Source organism: Mycetomoellerius zeteki, unplaced genomic scaffold (assembly GCF_001594055.1).
Source record: "Mycetomoellerius zeteki isolate Tzet28-1 unplaced genomic scaffold, Tzet1.0 scaffold99, whole genome shotgun sequence".
Lineage (NCBI taxonomy): Eukaryota > Metazoa > Arthropoda > Insecta > Hymenoptera > Formicidae > Mycetomoellerius > Mycetomoellerius zeteki.
The window spans coordinates 346,069-370,469 of NW_017258032.1; the positions used below are offsets into that span (position 1 = coordinate 346,069).

The window sequence follows — 24,401 nt, forward strand, 5'->3', positions numbered from 1 at the left end:
AATCAACAAATAAATATCCTAAATATATTAAATATGTGTAATATATGTAATATGCTCTCCCAACAAATAATATATAAGTTCATTTATTTTGTTAATAATATATATATTAAATATAGTAATATATATATTACTATAATATATTTATAATATATTTATATTATTTTGTATTTATACATTTATACTATATCTTTATATATTAGGCGTACTCTATGTGAAAGTCTACCCTTGTATCCCGGTAGGATCGGACTGGTCCGTCCGACCATGCTATTTTTTAATAACATTTCTTATTCTTTTTTTTCTTTATAATATTGCCTTCTCACTATTTATCACCCGCCTTCACTCTGGAAGGGTGCGTTCTCTTTCATTAGAGCCACACGGATCTCCTCCTTCGCATGTGGTCGCAGCTCACAGCCAAAACCAAATAAATCTTCCTAATATACATATGCTCTTGCATAGAACCGCCCCTTCGTGCTGCATTCCGTAATTCGCCCTTACAGCTGTACTCTTCCTTCTCTCCTTTTTTTTTTTACGTGTCGCATGAAGGATTCACATTATTGCACAGAAAAGAAACGTATTGCGTACCAGATAGACTTACCTGTTAACAAGAGAAACGCGCGCACACACACGAAGGGACGATTTTTTTCTCTGACAAGAACGCAGCCATGTAATAATCCTTCATCGCGTCTCGTTAACTCGTTAACTCGTTAACTCGTTTTTCTTTTTAAATTCTTCATTTACAATCAGATGTCCGTATTGCGAACCAGATGAATGCCCATGAAATGAATGTTTCTCCTCTTGCGCTGCCCTTTCACTATTTCCATTTTACAAATGTTCACGTTAAAAAGTGCAAAAAAGACGAGTAAAAAGCATAGCACGCCATGACGTTGTCGTCATTAAAATGAAAATAGAAACTGAGGAAAAAGTTCACGGTAGGGATAACGTTTCGTTCCGATAAATTCGCGATACGGACATTTGAATGTATATACATATATCCTAAGTAAGCCCGATATTGATGTTTTTTTTTTATTCTACTCAAGTATATCAAATTTTTTAAAGCTGTTAGCCGCGATTTGTAAATATGAATAATTTTAATCACTACGAAGCAACCAGCAGCTTCCAAAAATGATATACTCTGTATACTCGTGTATATTCGGAGTACCAATTTAAGATCCCATATAATACGATTAATCTTGCTGCAATATAATCGAACAATTACTCATTTCCACCCTTATTAACTTTCCTACTTTCAAAACAACGCATTTCTACTATTTTACGCGAGCTTGTCAAACATTCTATTCAATATATTTATCTACCGTGCTTGTGCTTCACAAACCGCGTTTCCAGTGTATCTTTTCTATTTATAAGCATGTTAATCTCTTTCTTTTTAGAACGTGCGAGAAAAAATCGATCGTTCCTGCCATGAAAATCTGGAAATGTTCACGGCAAAAAAAAAAGAGATAAAGAAAGTTAATGAACGTTGAATATTTAATGTCGTTTAGACCGTATAGCAAAACGATCTGTAATATTACGTAATACGCTTCTTTTTCTACCCTTCTAAGATTAGATTTCGATCGAGCTGGCTAAACCAACAATTAAATATATGAAGCCGTCGCCGTTCGTAGGGTGGAATGAAATACGCCGTGAAGCGTGTGCAGAGGCATCAACTTTTCAAGACCTGCCTGCGTGGATGACGTGAGAGACGAGTTGCCTCTGTACCCTTCTTCGTGGTTGTGCCGTAAACGTCCATCGACGCACTGTTTGTTGCTATTATTGTTACAATGATCGCCATGGCCTCGCTGGACCCGGGAGCGCTGCGACGAGTGGACCATATCGGATGTAGGGTGCGGGAGGACGCTACGAAACTGAGGGGCGGGCTGCACCCTACACGCACCCTGGACCCCCTCTCACTTGTCCTCGGACTCACCCCGCGGTGACGTGTCTGTGTCCTGTCTATCGCTGCAATTAGATACGAAAGGAATACGAAGATGGGACCTTTTTTACATATGGCCACATATATCTCGTTTACATCCATAGACTTATGTGTGACCTGACCTATATTGTAACCCAAGATAGATCCAGCCATCAGTCCATTTACATCGACCTGAAGTATTTTCGTGGTCTCAGCGTCGTGATTTTAACTCTTCTTTTTTAATCGAAAATCCGAGATTATGTTGATAGTTTGACAGTTAACAGTTTGATAATTAACAATTTGATGCCAACCTTTATAGATCAGGTAGTGTGCGACTTTACATCAAAGTTACGCTAAAGAACGAGGAACCAGGTCACCTATCAAGTGTTCCTAGCAAAGGACCTAAATAATTCAAGTCAAATTTAGAGTATAAGCCGCGGTGTAAACGTAGCCATAGAAAATCCTGCTTATGAGAACGGTGGTAAAAGAATCGTCGAGACTTACCATATGTATCGTATAGACTTCATCTTGAGGGCGGTGGAGTTCTCTTTGCACTTGTACGCCAAAACCTGTTTCACGCTGCTAACGTCTACTGACGGAAACCTTGACGTTACGTAAGCTACAACAGCATAGATAAGTAAACTAAAGTCGATGCTTGGAAAGAAAGGTTTATAGAACTGTGTGTTGATGCGCGCTCAGAAAAAAAAATTTTCTGACATGTTCTTTGACATATGCTTTCTTATTTCATCGCGCACTTACATATAATAGCTTGAACCTTAGCCTTGTCAAGGGCAGGTTTCACAGGACGTTCAGTAGCCGTGCCGGCACGGCTCCAACGTTGACCGGTAACAGAGCATGTCGCCAGCTCCGTCGGGCTGAATAATATTGCGGCTAATCCACGCGTCAACTTGCGATAGTCACTCCACTTGACGGCCCTTAGTTGTTCCTCGCATACAGCTATACCCTCACCTAAGTGGACCTACAAGAAACATGAGAAGAGCATTAACATTCTATAAGGTCATGGTATAACATTACTATCACATTAGTCACATTTTAAAAAATGGAAAAAAAGGTACATGAAGGCACTTAAACCAACAAAAACGTCAAAAATATTGCTTTATCAAATGCGTATGGGCGTGTATTTATATAACGCAATGCAGTTACCAGTAAACACTAACAATATAACATAATATTGTAATTTCAATCAATATTATAATTTCACATTCAACAATGTAACTGTTACGTATAGCAAGTGTTATATTATATTTGTATTGTTGAGTGTGAAATTATAATATTATGTTGCTGTTAAATGATATTTACGAGTGTATCAGATTTACAGTACTGACCACGCCATCCGATGAAGACTCCTCGAATCCACGGAAGGCAGGCATCGCGGCTGGCGGGGTAGTTCTCATGTCTAAAGGTCCAAGCCAGTCACTCCTGGAGGGTGAGTTTCTGTGAACGGACGGCGACGAGTGTTTGCCACCTCTGGTTCCGAGCCGCGGTCTACCACGACGTACTCTTCGTGCTGTAATCATCAATTGCGAAAGGACCTGTGTTTAATTTCGTGATTTTCGAGTATCGTCGTAAACCTCGTGGAAAGAATGCTGGACCTACTTATTACATGTAGTTATTTCTGCGACGCACACCAAACGTCAAACTCGATAATTGCTGTTTTAGAAAAAACAATATTACACTTACCGTTTATGAAAAAAATATTCAGAAAAGCTATCTTTTCTGTGAGTGATATATAATGTACGGATAAGAAAAGAGAGAGAGAGAGAGAGAGAAAGAGAGAGAAAGTTAAAAAACAAATGTTCTCCGAGAAGTCTTTATTTTTTTTATGTAAAAGGATGTCTATTTCTTTTATGACAGTGTATCTTTTTAACTTATTAAATTCAGCAAAATATTTCAAATTGTATGATATAGCATTCCTAAAAATATAACTTAATAATTATATGACACTTCAAAGAGTCACAGGAATGTTTCTGCAGACAAAATAAATTACTTTCACTGAACTTTCGCCGCTTTAAAGTAACACGTTCATAAGATACTGTGGTTATTGAATATCGTCACTGCAACAATCTCTTAATCGATAAATTAATCATTGCGCAGGTAAAGTGAGAAGGTACGTAAAAAAAAGAATTAAAATAAAATATCACAAACTTTCATCAAATTTTCATAGAGTCCACGCAACCTAGTAACTGTCGAAAAGAAAATCTTACAATAGTTTCATTGCTCATTTTTGCAATATTTTGTATTTTCAATTAAGAAGAGACAACCTTTTCATTAATTCTCTATTAAACATTAATTTCACATCAAAAATGTAGTATATTGATAGTTATATATTGTGTGTGCACCAATATCTGGCAATAATGCCCTGACGATCATATCTTCGGCGTTGAGAGAACTCGTCGGTTCACTAAGTCCGTTTAACATTACAAATATCAATGTCTCAAGAATGTCGTCGTTGTAACAACGGTATCCTCTGGTGAAGACCTCCAATGTCAGAACGTCTCAACCTGATCGATCTATCAATTCGACAACTGCTACGGTCCTCCAACGAAGGAGGGAGGGATGTCGGAGATCAGCTGCGGCGGCAATACCAGGGTTTTCCGTTGTAGCGATGTCAGCTCGAGGAGGTCGGGGGCGGTCGCATGGGCTGATCTGAGATGTCTCCGTAGATTACTGTTGTTGCTGTAGAAGCGGCCACAGCGCGGGCAAGGCCGCGGGGTATCCCAGGTACAGACCGGCTCCACGGCGCCGGTAACACTCGATATCATTATCGATGCCAATGGCGATGGTCCCACTGCCTCCGTATTGAAACCGGTGGCTGCAACACACCAGCCGACCAATCTAGATTAATTCCTCTGTCCATCTGCGTCCATCTTCCACCAACACCTCCGCCTCCTCTATTCATCTTTTTTTCTTTCTCTTTTTATTTCTTTCCTCTCTCTCCCTTAACATCTTCTCTCGTTTCTCGCCGATCTCGCTGCTAAGATCGGAGATCCACGGTTTAAATTTGAATCCCCGATTGTCAGACAATTACGATATCGCAATATCTTGAGGTGATGCCTGCAACTCGAATCTCCTAAATTGAAGTTTTTCTCTCTCGCTCTCTCAGAGCTAGGATATTCTAGAATATCATTTTCTCCGGACATCGTCGTTGTTGCATCTTAACGTAGTTGTACTATTTCGAACTTGTCCATTTATGTCGGCGAATATTCCGACATTTCTAATGTATGTTTACTCGTGTATTTATGCTGTATATTTAGAAAAAATATAAAGATATATACTATATATATATATATATTGTGTAGTTATATTTAAAAAAATTTATTAACTTTTAATGAATATTTTTTTTAATAATACTAACTAAATATTTACTGAACGTAAATATATATTTATTTGGTATAAAAATCATTTATTTGATTTAAGTATCATTTTTTTTAATTTAGTAAATATTTATTTAATGTAAGTAAATGTTCAGTTAGTACTATTCAAACCAACATTTATGAACATTTAGTAAATCTTTTTTTCAGTGTATGTGTATGGTTCAAGGTTGATTCAGTATAATGTGTTTCATCTTTCTTTTCTACGCAATCTCGTAAAAATAACGCAATGCATATTCCGTACAAATGTGAATTACTTTATTCAAATATTATCGTTTGACAAAATTTTGGGTACAGAACGAGTCGCTACGATGGGATATTGCGCTAAACCAGACAGAAAGTCTCGCGATTATTCAACGAGAACTTGTTTTTCGTAGCCGAGAAGGTTCGCGGGATAATCTCCTTTTTTTCTTTTCGCGATCGAAACACGTACAAAAACACGAACGTAAGATAGGAACATCGCTATTATAGTAGGATTATGCTTAGTATCGTATTTTGCGACAACTGCGAGAGACCCACGTCAATCGAGCAACGGGGGACATTGCGATAAAACATTGAGATTCTCATGTTGTCTGCGTGTCGCAAAAACGCGGGGACGAGGTGGAAAGCACACTTGATTACAAATCTATGGCTACTTGATGCACCTGTCGCTAGCGAAATTAACGCACGTTGTATACATGTATAGGGTTTATACGTGATGCGACTCAACAATGCCGCGCGATCCTTCGCAAGCTTTCTTCGAGGTAACCATTTGTGCATTTTTTTCTTTTTGAAATAGATTTTTAGAATAATATGAAACAAAATTACATTTTCTGTCGCGAATAATCAAACAACAAATGGGATTGAGACAACTAAGTTAACGATGTAATCAATACGTGCTTTTTTGAAGACAAAATATCGATTCAAATATTTTAAAATCGTTTTAGTTTAGAATTAAATTAATTATTCATTCTATTAATTCACATGGAAATAAAAAATTATACGTCGTAATATAAATTTTTCGATTTACGCAACACAAAATGATAGATTTTTTTAAAGCTACATCTGTAAAAATTGAAATTAACAATGAATCGCGTTGGATCGGTACACATATGTTAAAATATCCCGTAAATTTTTTAACATCAGTGAAAGTCAAAATAAATTAAATCACTCTATCATATTAAAAAATGGACGGCAACATATAATACTATCCATCTTCGCAAATATCACGATTTGCACTAACTCTTCTAAAGATCCACCTTAAAATTTTCCTTTGTGATCTCGTGATAAGATAAACTTAAAGAATAACATAAAAGCTATTTCTGACGAATAACGGAATATGGAGGTACCCTCTATACAACTTCATCATTCGTTCAGTAATCACAACAGTCACAAGACTCTTCGCTCGTTGCGCTTTGCAATAATAGTGCAAAAGATGAATTAAATCGTGTTCGCGACACATATCTATGCACAAAGGTTCAAGTCTTGCTCCAGATAATCTCCGATAAATTAAGTGCAGCGTATGTGCAGTAAATTGCAAGCGTACTTGATGCAAGCTCAACGATGCTTAAGCTACTTGTAGTGTTGGGCCTCGGATACATGCGCATGAATGCATTTTTGTACATGTAACTACTTCTAAATGTTTCTAATAAATCGTGTAAAATAAAAGAAATATTAGAAAAATATAGCATAGAAAAATATACAGATTACATCTGAAAGTTATGTTGCTATCAGCACATTTATGTAATCAATACATAAAAATTGATCAAAATTATTTATCATATTATTGGAAGTAAAAGTTACATATTGTCTAATATATTCTCTCGTTATCAGTTTCTTTTACGACAGTAGCTACAATTTGCAAAAATATCTAAAATGTTTCACAATAAAAACATATTCAAATTCATAACGTCTGCACATGTATCCAAATACAGTCAAATCACTTTGCGCCCATCACCGACTGCTAGTCAGTTAAATATAACGCAGTATTGCATAGTTATCATAAATAAATTATTATCGTGGCGTATCAAATTCTTACGAAGAAAATATTTAGCGGGAACTTTAGCCGAAAGTAAAATATACATCTCTCGGTAAATATCGTATTATGAATTCGCGTTCTTTTTTTGATGCAGAGCTCATTCTGTCCAGATAATTGCTTATTGAAAACAAGAAGAAGATCTATATCTTAAAGCGTAAATCGGAGAATTTGCACTTTCTTCCGCCAACTTCCGTCGCGTTTACATTAAGCCAATAATAAGTCACTTTCGTAGAACCCACACGATCAGCCTAAAAAGAGCACTTCATCGATTTTTTTTTATTCTATCAGTTTTGTCACTATAAAATTGTTTCACCTAATGAGTGTCCCGATAGGAACTAGCAAGAGTTGTATTTATTCTTAGTTGTTAAACGTTCATGCTACTTAAATAAATATAGCCGATATGCAAAAGCAGTTATATTCAAAAATATAAATAAATTAGATATGAAACTTCTGGATTCCTCCATAACCCTTTAGTTACGAATTGAATGTTTTAAAATGTGCTGAAACAATTTCAAATCCCATAAAATTAAGGGAGAAAAGTAAATTTAATTGTAAAAGAAGTTAAATCTCTATTGCTGTAGGGAGAAAGGAAACTAAATCCTCAAATCCCTACTGTTGCAAATGTAATTATATCCATCAGTTACATTTAATAAAAATGGCAGATACTTTCAAAATTAGCTAAAATCCTTTCTCCTGCTAAACTAACCAAGTGCATTCTATTATCTTTAATACATAATTAAAAAATTGAATTTTTCTTAATTATTCAGAAAAAGATCTTATTGGTAGCCTGAATGAGATAAATTATACAATTATACATTTTTTCGCTTACCAAAAAAATTTCAAGTAGAGATAACGACTTTTGCCAATAGCTATTCAAATACTTATCATTCAGACTTCAATCAGACTTAATAAAAAGTCTACCTAAATTTAAAAAATGAAATGCCTAGTAATCGAGAAATCTCATCCTATTATATTTTAAAAAATCTATGCAAACAGGAAGAATTTACTCTTCCATAAATCTAAGGTGAATTCAACTTTCTTTTTGTGTACGATCTTGGAGTTTCTATTGAGAACCTCGATAGGTTTCTCGCATACGCGATATTCTTTTTTCTTTCACGCGTGGCAAAGAGGAAGCCGATACGAATTTTCTCATCAATTATCTGTTCAGAAATTCCGCCAAGTACAAGCTACTGTACTTCACTTCTTTCCTCTTTCATTTTTCTTATACGTTTTAATTCAGTACATACCGCGCACTCACACTCGCACTCATCGAAAATCAGTCGTATGTATATTTTTGCAATGCAATTGCCGTTATAATTATAATTATATAATTATACATGGGATAGCACGAGACGCTATTGACCTACCTTTTTACTTAGAGAATAACTTACTTCGGATACGCCATGATTCGAATAAATATCATACTTAAATATTAGCGTGTGTGACTACTTTAGAAGCGAAATATTCCTCGATACGGTCATATTGGAAAAATTGCCGCTATTTACATCGAAAATTTCGCATTTTTGTCTCTCGAGCGTACTCTCAAATCTAACTCTATTTCTTAAGCTTATATATTTTTGAAAAAGTACACTCGTAAAGGATCGACATGACGATCGGGAACAGAATTTAGATAAAAAATTATGTAGATTATATTGCGTTAAAAAATGCGGTTTCTCATTCGAACGAAGACATCATGACGTATTTTTTTTTTTTGTATTTATGATATTACCACAATTTTAACCTTCTCTTCAATTTTTTTTCCTCAATAGGTCAATAGTTTTACCTTAAAAGTAGTATTACTACGCTCACGCATAAATTCTACCTAAGAATTTATGCTAATACCATATATCAATATAGGGGATTAAAAATTTATTTTTAAAATTAATAATACAATTTTGCCATATGATAATAATCGTAACAAGATGATAATTAAAAACATTAAGTACCATATATTCTTGCACACTGGACTTGTTTCTTAAACTGTAACATATATATTAATTGAAAATATATCTAGAAAATATATTAAAAACGTATAATCTTAAAAATAACAGTCCATTATATATATATTTTTGAAAAAAATATTTTCTCAAACAAGGTATAATACGAAACGAATACTTCCCCAAAAAATATTTTCTCAAAGTATTTTAATACTATTAATCTCTCTCTTTCAATTTAGATATTCTAACATATTAATACTGATAACCACAATTCCAAATAATATAAATTTCATTGAATGCAAAGTGTCGCGTTTTTATGACTAGAATAAAATTTTTCATTTTGAATTACTGAGTAAATAATAATATAAATCAATTTGTTGCGATCAAATACGTTTCGCTAACACAAAATAGAAAGATGTTCATCGTTTAAAAGAGAAACCTTCTACCATCTTCCCTCAAAGTAATATTCCTTACAGCTACATCTATATTAGTAACAGCTAGCGATCGAATACACGAGTTACCTTTTTTTTGTGTCGCGCATACAAATTACATAATAATTTACATATATACAACACATAATTAAATGCGCTAAAAGATAATGGTTTTCATGACCGTGAAAAGCAACGCACGTCGTAACGCACGTCGCAGGAAACTGATATAAGTTTTTTTTGAACATAAAGCATTCTCGAGACAATATACATGCGTCCAAAGTTTTGGATTAACGGTGATAATAATAGTAATCGTAGTAGGACAGTAGTAATAGTAGTAGTAATAGTTATAGTAGTAGTAATAGTAGTAGTAATGGTGGTATTGATATTGATAGCGGTAGTAGTTATTGTAATAGCAATAATAATCGTAACAACGCATGATACAAATGCTAAATCGCAGTAGGATAAAGTTAAAACTTATTATCGCAGACAAAAGATACTTTTTTTCAGTGAGCTTGCTGTACCTACTCATCGAGTTCTTTTGGAAAAATGGCAAGTACTGTTCGTATTTCATCACTAAGAGATACTTCTCACGGCATATGTATATATATGTCGCCAATATCCCTTTTCATTTAATATACGGTAAATTGCATTGTTAGACCCAAAAAATACTATGCAAAATTCTTTGCGAGTTTTTTTTTCTATTAGCTGTAAGTGTGCTCGTTCAATCGATAATATCATCGTTCCATTTCTTTTTTTTGTTTTCTCTCTTTCTTTTTTTTTTACCTTTCTCGTTTTCTGTTCTCTGTTGTCTTCTTTGCTGTTCCGTGCTTCGGAATGTTTGCACACCATTTGAATTCGTAATATAATCGCAATTATAACAGTGAGTGTTCGAAATTGTATTGTGATATTAGCTAGATAACCGGTTTTAATGCCCAGCGAAGTCCGGCCTGTCAAATGATGCTTACTATTATGTGACATTCTGTAACACATCACTCTGATATACACAGTATATGGATCTCAGGCAAAGGATCGAATGGATACCAAAATGATTAAAAGCAAATACTAAAAACAATTTAATAATATAAATAATACTCTTGTAAATATCTATCGTAGATTATTTACTGTTAGCTTAAAACGAGCTAATAGTAGAACGAGAAATGTGATATTTCATCAAATAACAGAGGAAAAATATCTGTCTTTCTCTCTTGTTCTACAAAATATTGTATTATACAAATTAATAGCTGAATTTTTATCTGTGTAATTGTATATAGATTACATATAATGTAATATTATATATTATATATATTATATATTAAAAGAAGCACTATTCAGTATTGAAAAAAGCGAAATGAAATCTGTATATGATCCGAAGCCTGAGAGTTGATGAATGTAACACTGCTTGGCAAATGTATAACAATATTATAATATGATATGCAACATTTATAATCTAATCTTATTTCGGTACTAATTGTCAGTTGTGCTGGGCATCCATTTATATCGTAAACAAAAATCTTGAATGTATATTCGTAGTATGTTTAACTTGTAAAAAAACATTGCAATCACTTACCAATGTAATAACAGATAATAAAAACCGTTTGTATAATATCGGCAATCTGTGTTAGTTGCAGTCGTTGCAACGTCCCAGTACTATTGTTAAGTTGTTGTATGTAAATATATTATAATAATATATAGCTGCATCTGTTTAGTAATTTGATTGTATGTGAGGTAAGGAGCCTGTCATATGAATGGTACGACTTAAAAAGTTACGATTCTAGGGAACATACTCTGTGCTCCATTTCCTAGAATCGTTATTATAAATCGTACTTATGGAACTATTGTCATCTGTAAAATATAATATAAAAGATCCTGAGTTGTACTGTGTGGTACTATGGCTATGGAATTGTATGGCAGATATCTATGCTGGTTTACTTTTATAGAAAGCTGAAACTGAATATCCCCTGTTAAAAAATAATAGAAGCAAGTTACGTGCAAAATAAGAGGCAGAAACGGATGATTACTGAAATCATCCCAGAAATAAAGATATATACATATATTGAAATTACAACAAATGCATATTAATACTAAATCTTAAAAAAAAATCTTATAAAATCTGTAACACTATTTCCAAAAAAAAACCTTTTCCTTCCTGTAAAATATATATAGTATCTGTCTTACAAAGTTATTGCTACATGCATAAAGTTTGCTGGTGCAAAATATTTCTTGATACATAAATACTGTATTTTAATATTTAAAATATTTTTAAAAATCGTTTCCCGATTAAAGTAAATAAAAAATTAAATACAAATTCAAAAATATAACTTAGATATATTTATTACGTAAATATATCATGAGAGTATATTACAATCCCTCTATATGTATAAATCTGTCTACGAGAATAAAAAATAAAATGAGCATCCTTATACTATTTCCATAAATATATATATCATTGAGGTAGAAGTACTTGAAAGACAAGCCTTCCACATTTAAAAACAAGAAACCAGCAGAGACATTGCCTTCTTATTATATATTGTTAAATTCAATCTGCTGCATTATTGCGATCACGGTTTGTTGATAACTCTGTTAATAATAAATATTATTACTCTGTTGAGCTGTCAATTGGCTGTATATTGCAATGTATGCATGTGAAAAATATATCATGTACGAGCTATGTCATTGCACATTGCGTTGCAATAATAAAGTAAATATAATCCTCTGTAAGAATATAATATTGTAGTAAATATCTGTAGTCTGTATAACACTGTATAGCATTAAATAAAACAACAAGTATCCGGCTGCAGAATTATCAGTACGAGGTGGGATGGCTGCTCCACCATCGGCATTTTAGTCGTTCTCTCCCTCATCAGCGTTCATCTTTACGATGAATAGGCACGGGACTTTTATATGTAAACTAGTCTCCCAAACCTATATACACTGTCGACCTTCGTATGAATGATCATTCGAATGATCTATGTAGGCGTCTTATTACGGACGAAAACAATGAAGTACGCGACCGTCAATCGGATTTGACATCTTGTCCTCCACTCGTGTTCGTGCGACAAGAATTGCATACGCATTTGAAAAGATTAAAAATTATAAGTTATACATCTGCGCACTTGAGCGCAGGACCTGATTATTAAATACGGAATCAGCCTTGTGTCGTAACGTTATTTCTATCTACTTGTCGGTCAACTACGAAGATACGTTTCCTATTGAATCACAAGTTCACTAAACAATAAAGATAAACTCGATTCGTTACTATATCACAAAATGATACTGGGCGCGATAGATTAAAAAATAAATAAATCCTGTACACACATTAGTGATACGTAGCATCGAATTGCAACATCCCACTAGCAAAATGCTTTGAATCACCAATCTGCGTTACTTCTACCGGATAAGCATTATCGCCAGCTTGTGCCTGATACGATCTGAGCTTTGGTTCTGTGGTGTTTCCACCACCGCTAGCCCCACCTTCCTCGGTAGTACCCCGAGTAGGTGGTGCAGGAGCCGCTAAAAGCACCTTATTATCCACCTGAGTCTGAGCTTGAATCTGAGCTTGTGTTTGAGCCTGAACTTGTGTTTGGGTCTGAGCTTGAGCTCCTCCCTGAACCTGCGTTTGTCCCTGTCCCTGTCCCTGGACCTGAACCTTAACTTGATGTTGGTAGATCTCTTCCTGACGTTGCCTGTCTGCCACACTGAGTTCGTGGAAACTGACCAGGTGACGCTTCAGGTACAGCTTGGTCTTGAATGGCTTGTTACATAGAGGGCAAGTGACACTCTGAGGGTTGTGGATGAGGCGCATGTGCTGCCGCAGGTTGGACAAGTTACTGTACATGCGGTTGCACACAGGACAGGGGCGTGGGTCCAGCGAGTGCAGTTTACGCAGGTCAGCTGCAACACACACACAACTTGCTCTAACCGGTAGCAGCCCACAGCATTGCACGTTACCACAGCATAGCACCACGCCTTGTCACACCACGTATAATATCAGAATGATACCACCCACCACAGGACAGCAACAACCAGCAAACAACCCTATTTAGCGCTACCCAATTTTTGCTGCCTGCACGGTACAGTACAAAAAGGATCCCCCCGCAAGAGTATCACTTGCAAGGATGCGATGAGTCAAATATGTTTGGCAGACAAAACAATGGTAATGCAGTAAGAAAAAACATATAGTTTGAAAACAATGGTAAGCATGAATCGATGAATAATGAGAATCAGTAAATTAGTGAAAATCTTGTTTTAGCATGTTTACTGTACATCTTAAATTTTTTTCTATTACGTATACACATAATGTTTTTAAACAGAAGATTAAACATTGTTACAGACATGTAGACACAGATTCGTAATTTATTTTGATATGTGGTAGCATGAGTTTTAGTTGTAAATCACTCGATGAATAAATGCAAATTTTGATTAATTATAATATTTGATTTTATAAGCAAAAAAGAAGATGGCAATCCAAAATAATTTTATGTGAATGGAAAACACAAATATCAATATAAGATGTACATTATAGAGAAATTACAGATACAAATCCCAGATATTACACTTTCATTTATTTTATTCAACAACTCGATTTTAATGTAATTATAATGCAAAAAATATATAACACTAATCATATCATTTCATCATATTACATTAATTCGATTCGAAGCAATATGTACAAGCCAATTTAAAAACTTGTCACATGTAAATATAGCATTTATAATTAGTAATCAAAAAAGCAAATGATTATAAGTCTTTGTTGATAGTATTGTCTGAGTGTTAACTTTTTAATAAGCAATTATTCTTTCTATATGAATGAGCTAAACATTTTACCAGGGCAATCTAGTGTATGTATATATGTATGCATTAATATACGTGAAGCAGGAAAACAAAAGATTATAAAGCATAATGGGATGGGGTTGTTTTTGAATATGTACACGCAGGACTTAATTGTTAATGATTCAAGTTTCCGGGCTATTTCGGTAACGTTCATACAACACAGCTGCTTAACTGCAAACTGCACTCTGTGGACTCAGGCCTGTTACAGCCTCCGAGTGTCAAATGTCTCCTACCACCTACCAAGACCTACCGAGCTACACACGAGCTTACCATTTCAAACCATCAAGATTCCTTTCTGCTTCCTTGTTTCTACTCACATTTGACATTTGTGATGTAATGGCTAGGTTGTTGCTGTTTGTAATGGTGCTCGCACTACCAAAAAATAATAAATTTTGACTCACCTTGCTGTTCTTGATTCAATTCTGTACTCCCATGTGATGGACCTGGCATTCCTCCTTCTACGTTCTGGTTTCCTAAAATAGATATATAAATTTTAGTGATTTGACATTTTCAACAAATAAGTAATAAAAAAAAGATTAAAATATATATTTAAACAATTCATTTATTGATTTTACAAAATATTTTTACAAAATAACTTTTAATTTTCAATAAAATAACTTGTAATTACCTTGATAAGATGATGGATAAGATGGTAACACTTCCATACCACTATCCAAGCTGAGAAATCCACTGGGTAATGCATTAGCTTCCTGTTTAGGTGAGCAATCGTCATCACTGCCATATTCAGGTAATTCTATTTTTGGCTGAAAATAGAGTGCATATTAATATTGTAAACATATCTTTGAAAAAATCTCTGTGTATATACACGAAACGTATCAAAAATATGTAAATGTATAGTGTAAAATACCTCAACGATATCGAGATCTTTATAACAATCGAGCTGAACTTGAGGCTCGATAAGTGGGCGCGAACGTGGTGCAATGGTAGCACAAGGCGGCACAGTGGGTGCTGGACTAGAAACTGGAGGTGAATCACTTCTTTTACACAGCCTTTTTAGTGGTGGAGGGCTTGAAGGTGGTGGAGTTTTACTGCGTTCATCGTCAAAGCTTGGCGAGATCAGATCACGGCCATTTGATGCATGGATGTTATTTGTGTTCAAATGCTACAAATTTAAAAATAGTGCATTATAGTACATACGGGCGTGACACAAATACCGTGTATGTGCAAACTCGTATAAAACATACCTTTTCGTTGTTGTGCTGATTGCTTTGGGAGTCGGTGAGGCCACGAATTTGAAGAGATTCAGCAGTACGTAGAAACGTAGGTAACTCTGCCTGCGAGATATTTACCTCTCCAGCATACATAAATTCCAATAGTGATTGTAAATGTTCGAATTCAACATCCCGCATAAAAATTATCGGATGCTTGCAGGGATTGGTCTGCAAAATAAATCCCATGAAATTATTAATCATATGCTATAAAATAATCTCAAACATGTTATATAGTATTTATCAAAAGAGAGCAAAAAAATTAACAAAATGAAAAAATTATGAAAAAAGTTATCATGATTAATTTTGTTTTCTTAAAAAAAATATCAGTTAGAGAGAGAGAGAGAGATATTATATCATAATTAAATTTGTTTTCTTAAAATTTTATCAAGTACATATTACATAATGATCAGTTTGATTAAATTAACTGTATTCACCGTTTTGCATAAGTGACTATACTACTATAGATAATCTCTCGAAAAAATGCTAGCATTGTTGAGTTAATAATTTAATTTTACATTTTCAGTTTTCCATATTAATTCTCAATTAGATGTATTATCACATGAGAAAAAACGCAAAAAATCTTTAAAATTCTCTATAATCCATTATCTCCTCCCTTACAATTTCAATCCAATATTGTAATATCATATCATTTAGGTAATTGCACTCAATCATATCTCTTTTGTGAAAAAAAAATATACATATATATTAGAGATAAGAGAGCAGATTACGGTTGCATAATTTCATCTCCAAGAGAGCGCGAACACCGTTCATTGAACAAACGTATGCGGCGGAGCCATCGGTCGTTTATCGACTCCCTCTGCCAGCTTTGCCTGGCCGGCGCGTTAATTGCCGGGCAGCAATTATAAATTTTGTTCGGCGCGGTCACGAAAGGCTGGGGCAATTAGGGGGAGAGGACAGGGGGAGGACAGGGAGGGACGCGGGCGGAGGGCGAAAAGTAAATGCATGTCGTGACGTAACCACGCGCACGAGTACGCCTCGTTTCGAAATGAGCCAGAGGCTCGACGAAAAAGATAAGACGCGTGAGAGGTCGTCGCGTAAATAGGTATTGTGTAATTTTGAAATTATTCATCGCGAGATGAAACGAAGGAAATGCATGTTGTGTGTGCATATCCACGCAAACGCACGCACACCTACACGCACCCATAGCATGTGCGCGCGCGCGCGCGCTCATTGGGTGAACAGGGAATAAGCGAGGAGGCGGAAAGGGGCGAAGAGTTGCCAGGGGAGAGCGAGGGAGAGGATGAAGGGAGCAGGGGGAAGGGGAGGGGGACGAGGGACGGGATACGTCTAAGGTGGGGAGCGGGAAGAAAATGGTTTTCTAACCTTGAACAACTCCTTGAAGTAAGGGCTGCACGCGGAAAGGACGACCTTGTGCGCCTGGAGTCGCCTGCCGTCGCACGCGAAGGTAACGTCGACGAAGTCCTCGTCATCTCGCAGCGCCTCGAACTGGCTCGTGATGTTCGCCTGAAAGTTATTCCACCGCAAGCAAAACTGCTGCTGGCTATCCGTCATTCTCTTCACACACTCGACTCCCCTTCAACAACACCTATGATCACACATGTGGGGGCTAACTTAAAGTACCATACGCCCGTAGGAAAAACTTAACTCTCTCATTACTGTAAAAATGTAAAATGTAAAAAGTGAATCGATGACTGAAGAGGAAACGTACGATATAAATAATGACAATCGATATCCCAGGTTGCCAGCCATCGGGCAGAAAAATTCTCTAGGCGGCGAACGGTGGTCGCGCCTCGCGAAAAGCGCGAGTGAACGGCGCGATTTAGTACTCGTCAATACCGTCATCGCTATTCTCACAATCGAATCTTCCACTGACAGACGTTTGTAAAAAATCGTCTCGAATTTATTTTCGCGTGAAATCTCTATTTTATCAAATTTGATTAATTTTAATCAATCTAAAATAAATAAATTATCTATATGGCTCAATCAGAATAAATCAGTAGTAAAAAGAATGGGCTATGAGCCAGTTATAACATAAAGAATATTTAATAAACTTTCTTACATACATGCAAACGTTTCGACACCGATCGGGTCATTTTCAATGCAAAACAATAAACAAACTTATAAAATTCTCGGAAGATTTAGTTAAGATTTTAGTTTGCTAAAATAAATATTTTTTATTAGTTTACATAGTACTAAAACGTTCTTGCGTCATTTATATGTCACGAAGAGTGCAGAAGTTTGAAAATTGCAAGCGTGGGACATGATTCATCTAGAACATTGCATGTAATCATTCTTAAATTCTCTAATTCTTAACCTCGCAAACACACAATAAGAGTAGCAAGCCTTGAACCTTAAGAAATTGACCAATCAGTCGATTATTCTTCTGACATTCAACTGTGATTAATTAATTTTTAAAGGCTTACTACACTTATTATTTTTTTGCGGGACAAACGGCTAATTCTCTTGGACGAAAAAATATGTTTAGAGGCGAATTGTTTTTGAATGCATCGCGTATCTATTTTATTAGAAAATGCAAAACGAAGGTTACAATTCCGGTGAGAAATAAATTTTGATGTTGTTTACACACATAAGTAATATTTATATTTATACACAAAAATGAAACTTGGCAGGAAAAAATGATTTTTTATCACACATTAAAAACTGAATTTACACAGAAGATCAAATCGACATCGATACTCGTTTCAAATTCATGGGCGGCAAGTTACGTCACATTCAGAACGAATTGTTCCTAGACGTCGTAGGTAGACGTTCGAGCTGTATAGCGCATGCGCCATCGACGACGCGCGCTCTCGCGTCGGCTGTCGAAACTGACGGCGAAGACGAAACGGGTATCGAATTTTCGGAAATAATAAGCTACATGCAATACAATGCTGCTTCGATCCCGTTGCGAATACACACGTGCATGCGTGTTGCGTAATTACAAATGCTCGCTCATAGGTATGCGTGCGACGGGGAAATATGGCCGCCACATTGCGGAAACAACAACTCGTTATCGGATATTATGATTGATGCAACGCAAATACATATATCGGCGAGAAATACTTATTTGAGGACAATGATCAGGAAATAAAAGAAAAAAAAGCGTTTCGGTCGTTGAAAGAAAGAAGAATGGCGTCTTTTTCGTTAAGGATATATAATATATAAAATATATATATTTTAAAATGAAATTTGTTTAGAATAAACATCAACACACGTTTGAAATATTTCGCGAAAGTATCAAGTAAAATAATTTCTAAAATTATCGTTATTAAGTCATAAAATCATTATTAGTAGGTATTTAATCGAATGATAAAATAGTTGAAATTACATTAAAGATTATATTGTTATAATAAATCGTAATATTAACATCTCGGCAAACATATATATATATGTATATATATGTGTGTACCTTATTTTTATACCTAAGAAGAAAAAGATTTATGAAATCTAAAACGAAGTATGAATTTAAATTGAATTGTTGTATAAATATGCAATCGAGTTGTACCGTAATAATTGTAATAATTTAATAACTTTTTCCAAAAAGGCAGAAATACTGGAAAAAATCTAACACAAGAGCCATCAGTTTATTCGAGTGTACTGACTGTTTAATGTGAAGTTAGCGAAAAAGAGCTATGCAACTAGCTGTGAAAATTAAAATTAATAATAAAATACAATCAAGTTTTATGTATAATGATTTTAACTTAATCATTTTTCTCAAAAAAGCTGTAATAATTCAACAATCCCACAACAAAATCTAATGAAAATTTTGCTCGAAAATACAATTAAGAACCATTTATACTCGAGTACGCTCGATGTGAAGTCATAGCCGAAAGAGAACCGCGACTGTGATTACTGTGAAAGTTGATACTTGGCGTGAAATATCGTTCGTATTTTCGCTTCATTTACTTTACATTTTCATGTCTAAAATTAGGCACTTTTAGGTCAACACATTATATTTAAAACTATCTTTCTATCGGCTAAATTAACCGATTTAAATTTATACAACGTTATTTTTTCTTTTACTACTTTTTGCACTCTTCCACTTTCATTTATACATAAGACAAAGTCATATATATAAAGACAATATATTTTAAATCACAAAATTTTGAATCGTAGACTTACATGTTAAATTGTATATTAATTTGAAGAACGAAGATATGTGTGACTGATGTTTTGTCACATAATATGTTGAATAAAGACAATGTAGAGGAAATATGAGAGGAGGGGGGAAAGAGGAGGGGAGAAGAGAGAGAAAGAATGAGCATCTAAAACCGGTATTCATAAGAGAGGTCCGTCGTTTTAGCTGAACTTCTTGCACGGGGTTCATCTTTTCTCTTTTTCTTTCCAACGCTGCAACGTAGAGAAAAAAGGAAGGAAGATGAACCATGCAAGAACTTTAGTTAAAAAGAACAGACCTATAATCGATTCTTAAGGTTTGTTCGTACAAACGCGTTGTTTGTACTTTTTGCACTCAGCATCTTCGCTTTCTCTCTTTTCGACGCCCAAATATGTATCTGTCTTATTTTAAGTTCAAAAATTTTGAGGGATTTCAAGTAACGCGAACAGACTTTTAATTTGAAAACTATCCATAAATATTCAATTAGCAGAACAAGTCACGATATTGTCAAAATGACATTAAAAGAAAATGACTAATTAAAAAATGACTTTTAATGATCATTTTAGAGTCATTTTGACATCATAATGACTTGTTATTCTATTTGGGTATAGTCTTAAGATGTCACATACATATGTAAATCAATCACAAATGTGCTGTATTAATATCTTAAAACATTAAGCTCATTTTACATTACGTAAGCATACGTAGTCATAAGTAATTGGCTGCATTCACCCAGGTAGCAAAGTTTGTCATTTTGACGTTAAATTCAAGTTATGTTTGTACAAATGACGCCAAGTGACCAAAAAGTGACCATAGGTTTCATTCAACGTCATTTATGACATCAATATGATGTCATTTCGTGACGGCATACTGACGTCATTTTCATAACGTCATTCCGTGACGTCATAAGTCGCCAGTTGGGTAGTATAATGGTCAGTAAAGGACCAAGATATAACGTCAAAATGACGGCTCACCGATAATGTCAATCGTCTGTGACATTCGAACGTCAATTTGACTTCATTAAGACGTCAATAATGGTCAGTAAAGGCCCAAAATATGACGTCAAAATGACAAATTTTGCTACCTGTGCAGTAGAAAAAGCAGCTTTGCAACTGTTGCAAAATTCTTTAATATGATTGGTCTTGCTCTTAATTCCTCATTGAATCTAACTATGGCTACGTTTACACCGTGCGCTTAGTCCGCGACCTATACGATAGATGTCTTTGTTTAATCTACAGGATAAACAAGGACATCTATTGTATAGGTCGCGGCCTAAATGCACAGTGTAAACATAGTCTATGGCCGCGGTTCGATTCACGTTTATAGCGTTATTAGTGCGTTCCCGATTGCTTATGGTTGGTCCGTTTCATGCTTGCAGCGCCAGTGTGAACACAGTGACGTCATAGTTACGTAGCACTCACGGTGCTTAGAGTGCCCCTAGATCGTGGTTCGATTCATGCTGACAACGCTCATGAGCATTATTTGCCTTTGTTCAACATTTGAAAAAACAACAAGGATGAAATGATTTTTAAACGTGTGAGCGTGAATCGGACCGCGGCCCTAGATGAAAGATGAGGCTGCTGAGGCCGTGAGCATTATGGTTACGTGACGTCAGAAATGCGGGAAAAATAACGGTTTCGAACATTTTAGAAAGAAAAGGCAAGTTGAACATGACAACACGTAATATATTCAGTTGCAAGTAGTTATACAAACATGTTACATAATGCTAAATTCACAACTACAAGAAGAAATTATAACCTCAAATAAAGTATAATAAAGTTTGGAATTTTTTTTACGATGTCAGATCAGTTAATTTCTTGTTTTTGTGGAAGATACTGGCGAAACGATTATTTTGAAACTTTCATCACAAAACGCTGCAAAGATCACTAAAGGTAAAAAGATTAATGAATTTTTGTATTATGTAATTATATTATAATCAGCTATAACATTGTTGATCAAAAGGAAATAACCTTTTGTTAATTACATTTTTGAGGCTAGCTTTTTATTATTTTCAGATATAAATTATATAACAAGTCTCATTAAGAATGTATATAAAAAAAGAAACAAAAATTTGATCAATCAAGAAAGTGTTCAAATTCCCATTGATAAGAGTAACGAGGTTGATAGTTCAGGGGTGCGTTCCAAAATTCGACTCTATCAACTCCGAGTATCTTTTATCCTTGTTCAACATTCGGTGAAGAACAAGGATAAAAGATACTCGGAGTTGATAGAGTCGAGTTTTGGAACGCACCCCAGTAATGGTCTTCAAGTAGTATATTTTTATATATATTTCATCCCCAGAGGCACAAGAATTTGATGATGACCCTAATGATCAAGTGAGTATATAACTACAAGAGAATATAACGGCTCCTATAATTTTTATACTGTTCATCAAAATTTCATTCATGAATATCTTTAATAATTGTGCTTACGACCAGTCCAAAATAGAAGAATTTTAGCACGCTATTTGTTTCGGACCGACCATTAATGTCGTAAGCACTGATAGAACTGTGAGCTTGAATCGGACCCTATGTAAGGGCCAGTTGTTTCACCTTTTGGTAAATTTTACCTGTTAGATAAAGCTGGCAATCCGCGTATATAATTGGATAATCTTGCTACTTACCCAACAGGTAAAATATACCAAAAGGTGGAACAACCGGGCTTAAACCAATCATATCAAAATATTTTACAACAATTGCAAAACTGCTTTTTCTGCTAAACGCAGCCACTGCATTTATATTAGAATTGATGAACTACAGTCTCTTCGAAGAAAATATTCTCTTCGTACTTAACTATGACTGATTAATTTTTGCAACTACAACCATTTACAACTACGCCTACACAATTGTAGAATAGGCTTTATACTGTCTTGAAATAAGAACTTATTATTATGAATACCGGCCTAAAAGTAAAGAAGGCAATTGCTCTTTTTTATTTTCCTCTCCTTGTAAATTGAATAAGGAAAGCATCTGAATCATTATTCTCTTAATAATGGGTGCGTTCAGCAGAACGTTTGTTTTGCAACTGTTATAAGTTTCCTTCGCGCTAATTGGATCATACTTTTAGATCTAGAAGAATGGTCCTATCTCAGCAGACAATCATAAAACGGTTGCAAAACTGTTGAGTCTGCTGAACGCAGCCAATGCTAATTCAAGTTTCAACAAAAAATGCGCGCGATCTGTCTATACAAATACAAATCTATAGTCACGATGCATAGGATATCAAGGTACGACCACGACGCGTTCGAATCGTAAAGCGCCGTAAAGCGCCTAACTTCAGGCAGGAGGCGATAAACGGCGCCGAGAGTATCGCTCGGTCGTATGCGCATCTCGCGAGGCGCTCGTGGATCACGTAGGCCTTACGATTTTGCATCCTATATTTAACGTAATACTTTCGACGTCGGTCTACCGTGACGCGGCCGCGGCCTGGCGCCTCTCGGACTCTCGGCTCGTTTGTTCGTCCGCGCGCGTCCTTCAACTCGTTTCGTCTCGTGACTTGCTTCACGTCATTCGGTCCACTCGCCACGGTCCTGGAGGCGAACGCGACGCGCGGGAGTGTACGGTGCTACTGCTGTGTCCCGGTCAGTCCCGGTGCTTCGTCCCGGGGAAATGTCAGTGACGTGAACGTGCACGCGGTAGCGTTGACGCGTATCTCTCTGTATATTTTCTCGAGCAAGAAATAAGAATGTGCGGCAGACATCGACGCACGGTAAGCGATCGAATCCGCCGTCCCGTGTCCCGTCCTTTAACGGCGACGCCGTCCTTTAACCTATTTCCGTCCAAGTTCGCCTGAGGTTACTGCGAGAATAATTCAATCGATACATTAAAGGAGCACTCAGCACAGTCATCACTGAGTTCCTTTATACGAAAACACCTAATGAGCTCGTGATCCGCGAGGTATCGGCCCCGTAAACGTTAGTTCGATGCACGCGTCACCGATTCGCGACGTCAACAGCTGATCTGATCCTTCGACTGTCGTCCGAATCGCTTGCGGGCTTTTATTGTTCACCCCGCCTGTGAAAACACGCAGGGAGGGGCGGACAGGTGTATCCGGGATAGTTAAAGTATCTTGTAATCATTTGTACCTTGTACTTTGCACCGAGTATCTCTCTCTCTGAGATATAATATCCTTATAACCTAAAAAAGCGAGAGAGAGATAAACTCTGCGATAAGGGGCTCCGTTTTGCGATTTTCCCACCTCTTTTCTACCGTACCTTTTGCTTCATTTTTTTTCCAGCATTTCTGTACCGAAGACATTATTCGATGACAAACAATTTCTATTTGACATGATTTCTATAATTATGATTCTGTCACTGCAAAAACTCTTTCTCACTTTAGACACAATGTTGCAACTGTTATTTCTTACAGAAATTACATTTGGACGAAGTATAGATCTTTGCCAAGTAGGACACAGAATGACACGATAGTAAATATACTAATTTGATGATAAAGCGAACAATGCATTTAGTAGACAAAGGATGATACACGCAACCATGATAAGAATTGCATATCTAGCCAATTTTACAAAAAGAGTGATTTCTTTAATATGATAAAA

General features: G+C 35.7%; 1 protein-coding gene across 3 annotated transcripts; it reads right to left on the reverse strand.

Moving 5' to 3' along the window:
- Nucleotides 1–205: 205 nt before the first annotated feature.
- LOC108731053 (protein abrupt) lies at nucleotides 206–17,587 on the reverse strand. 3 transcript variants are annotated; one of them, XM_018461109.1, is made up of 9 exons: nucleotides 17,093–17,579; nucleotides 15,722–15,916; nucleotides 15,385–15,639; nucleotides 15,145–15,280; nucleotides 14,918–14,989; nucleotides 3,256–3,437; nucleotides 2,669–2,888; nucleotides 2,414–2,528; nucleotides 206–1,950 (listed from the first exon to the last, which is right to left on the reverse strand). In XM_018461109.1, coding segments are annotated over exons 1-9 (1,365 nt in total). In that variant the 5' UTR covers nucleotides 17,282–17,579; the 3' UTR covers nucleotides 206–1,949. The 3 variants fall into 3 exon arrangements, with proteins under 3 accessions (XP_018316611.1, XP_018316610.1, XP_018316609.1); XM_018461108.1 differs by having other exon boundaries at nucleotides 206–1,956; nucleotides 17,093–17,578; XM_018461107.1 differs by lacking the exons at nucleotides 206–1,950; nucleotides 2,414–2,528; nucleotides 2,669–2,888; nucleotides 3,256–3,437 and adding an exon at nucleotides 12,307–13,577 and having other exon boundaries at nucleotides 17,093–17,587.
- Between the last annotated feature and the right edge of the window lie 6,814 nt (nucleotides 17,588–24,401).

Excerpts from the sequence above, each read along its gene's own strand:
- LOC108731053 (XM_018461107.1), bottom strand. The coding sequence starts at position 17,281 with ATGACGGATAGCCAGCAGCAGTTTTGCTTGCGGTGGAATAACTTTCAG. Across the intron at positions 15,640-15,721 it reads ATCAGCACAACAACGAAAAG|CATTTGAACACAAATAACAT; the intron begins GTATGTTTTATA and ends TTAAATTTGTAG. Across the intron at positions 14,990-15,144 it reads TTATCCATCATCTTATCAAG|GAAACCAGAACGTAGAAGGA; the intron begins GTAATTACAAGT and ends TATCTATTTTAG.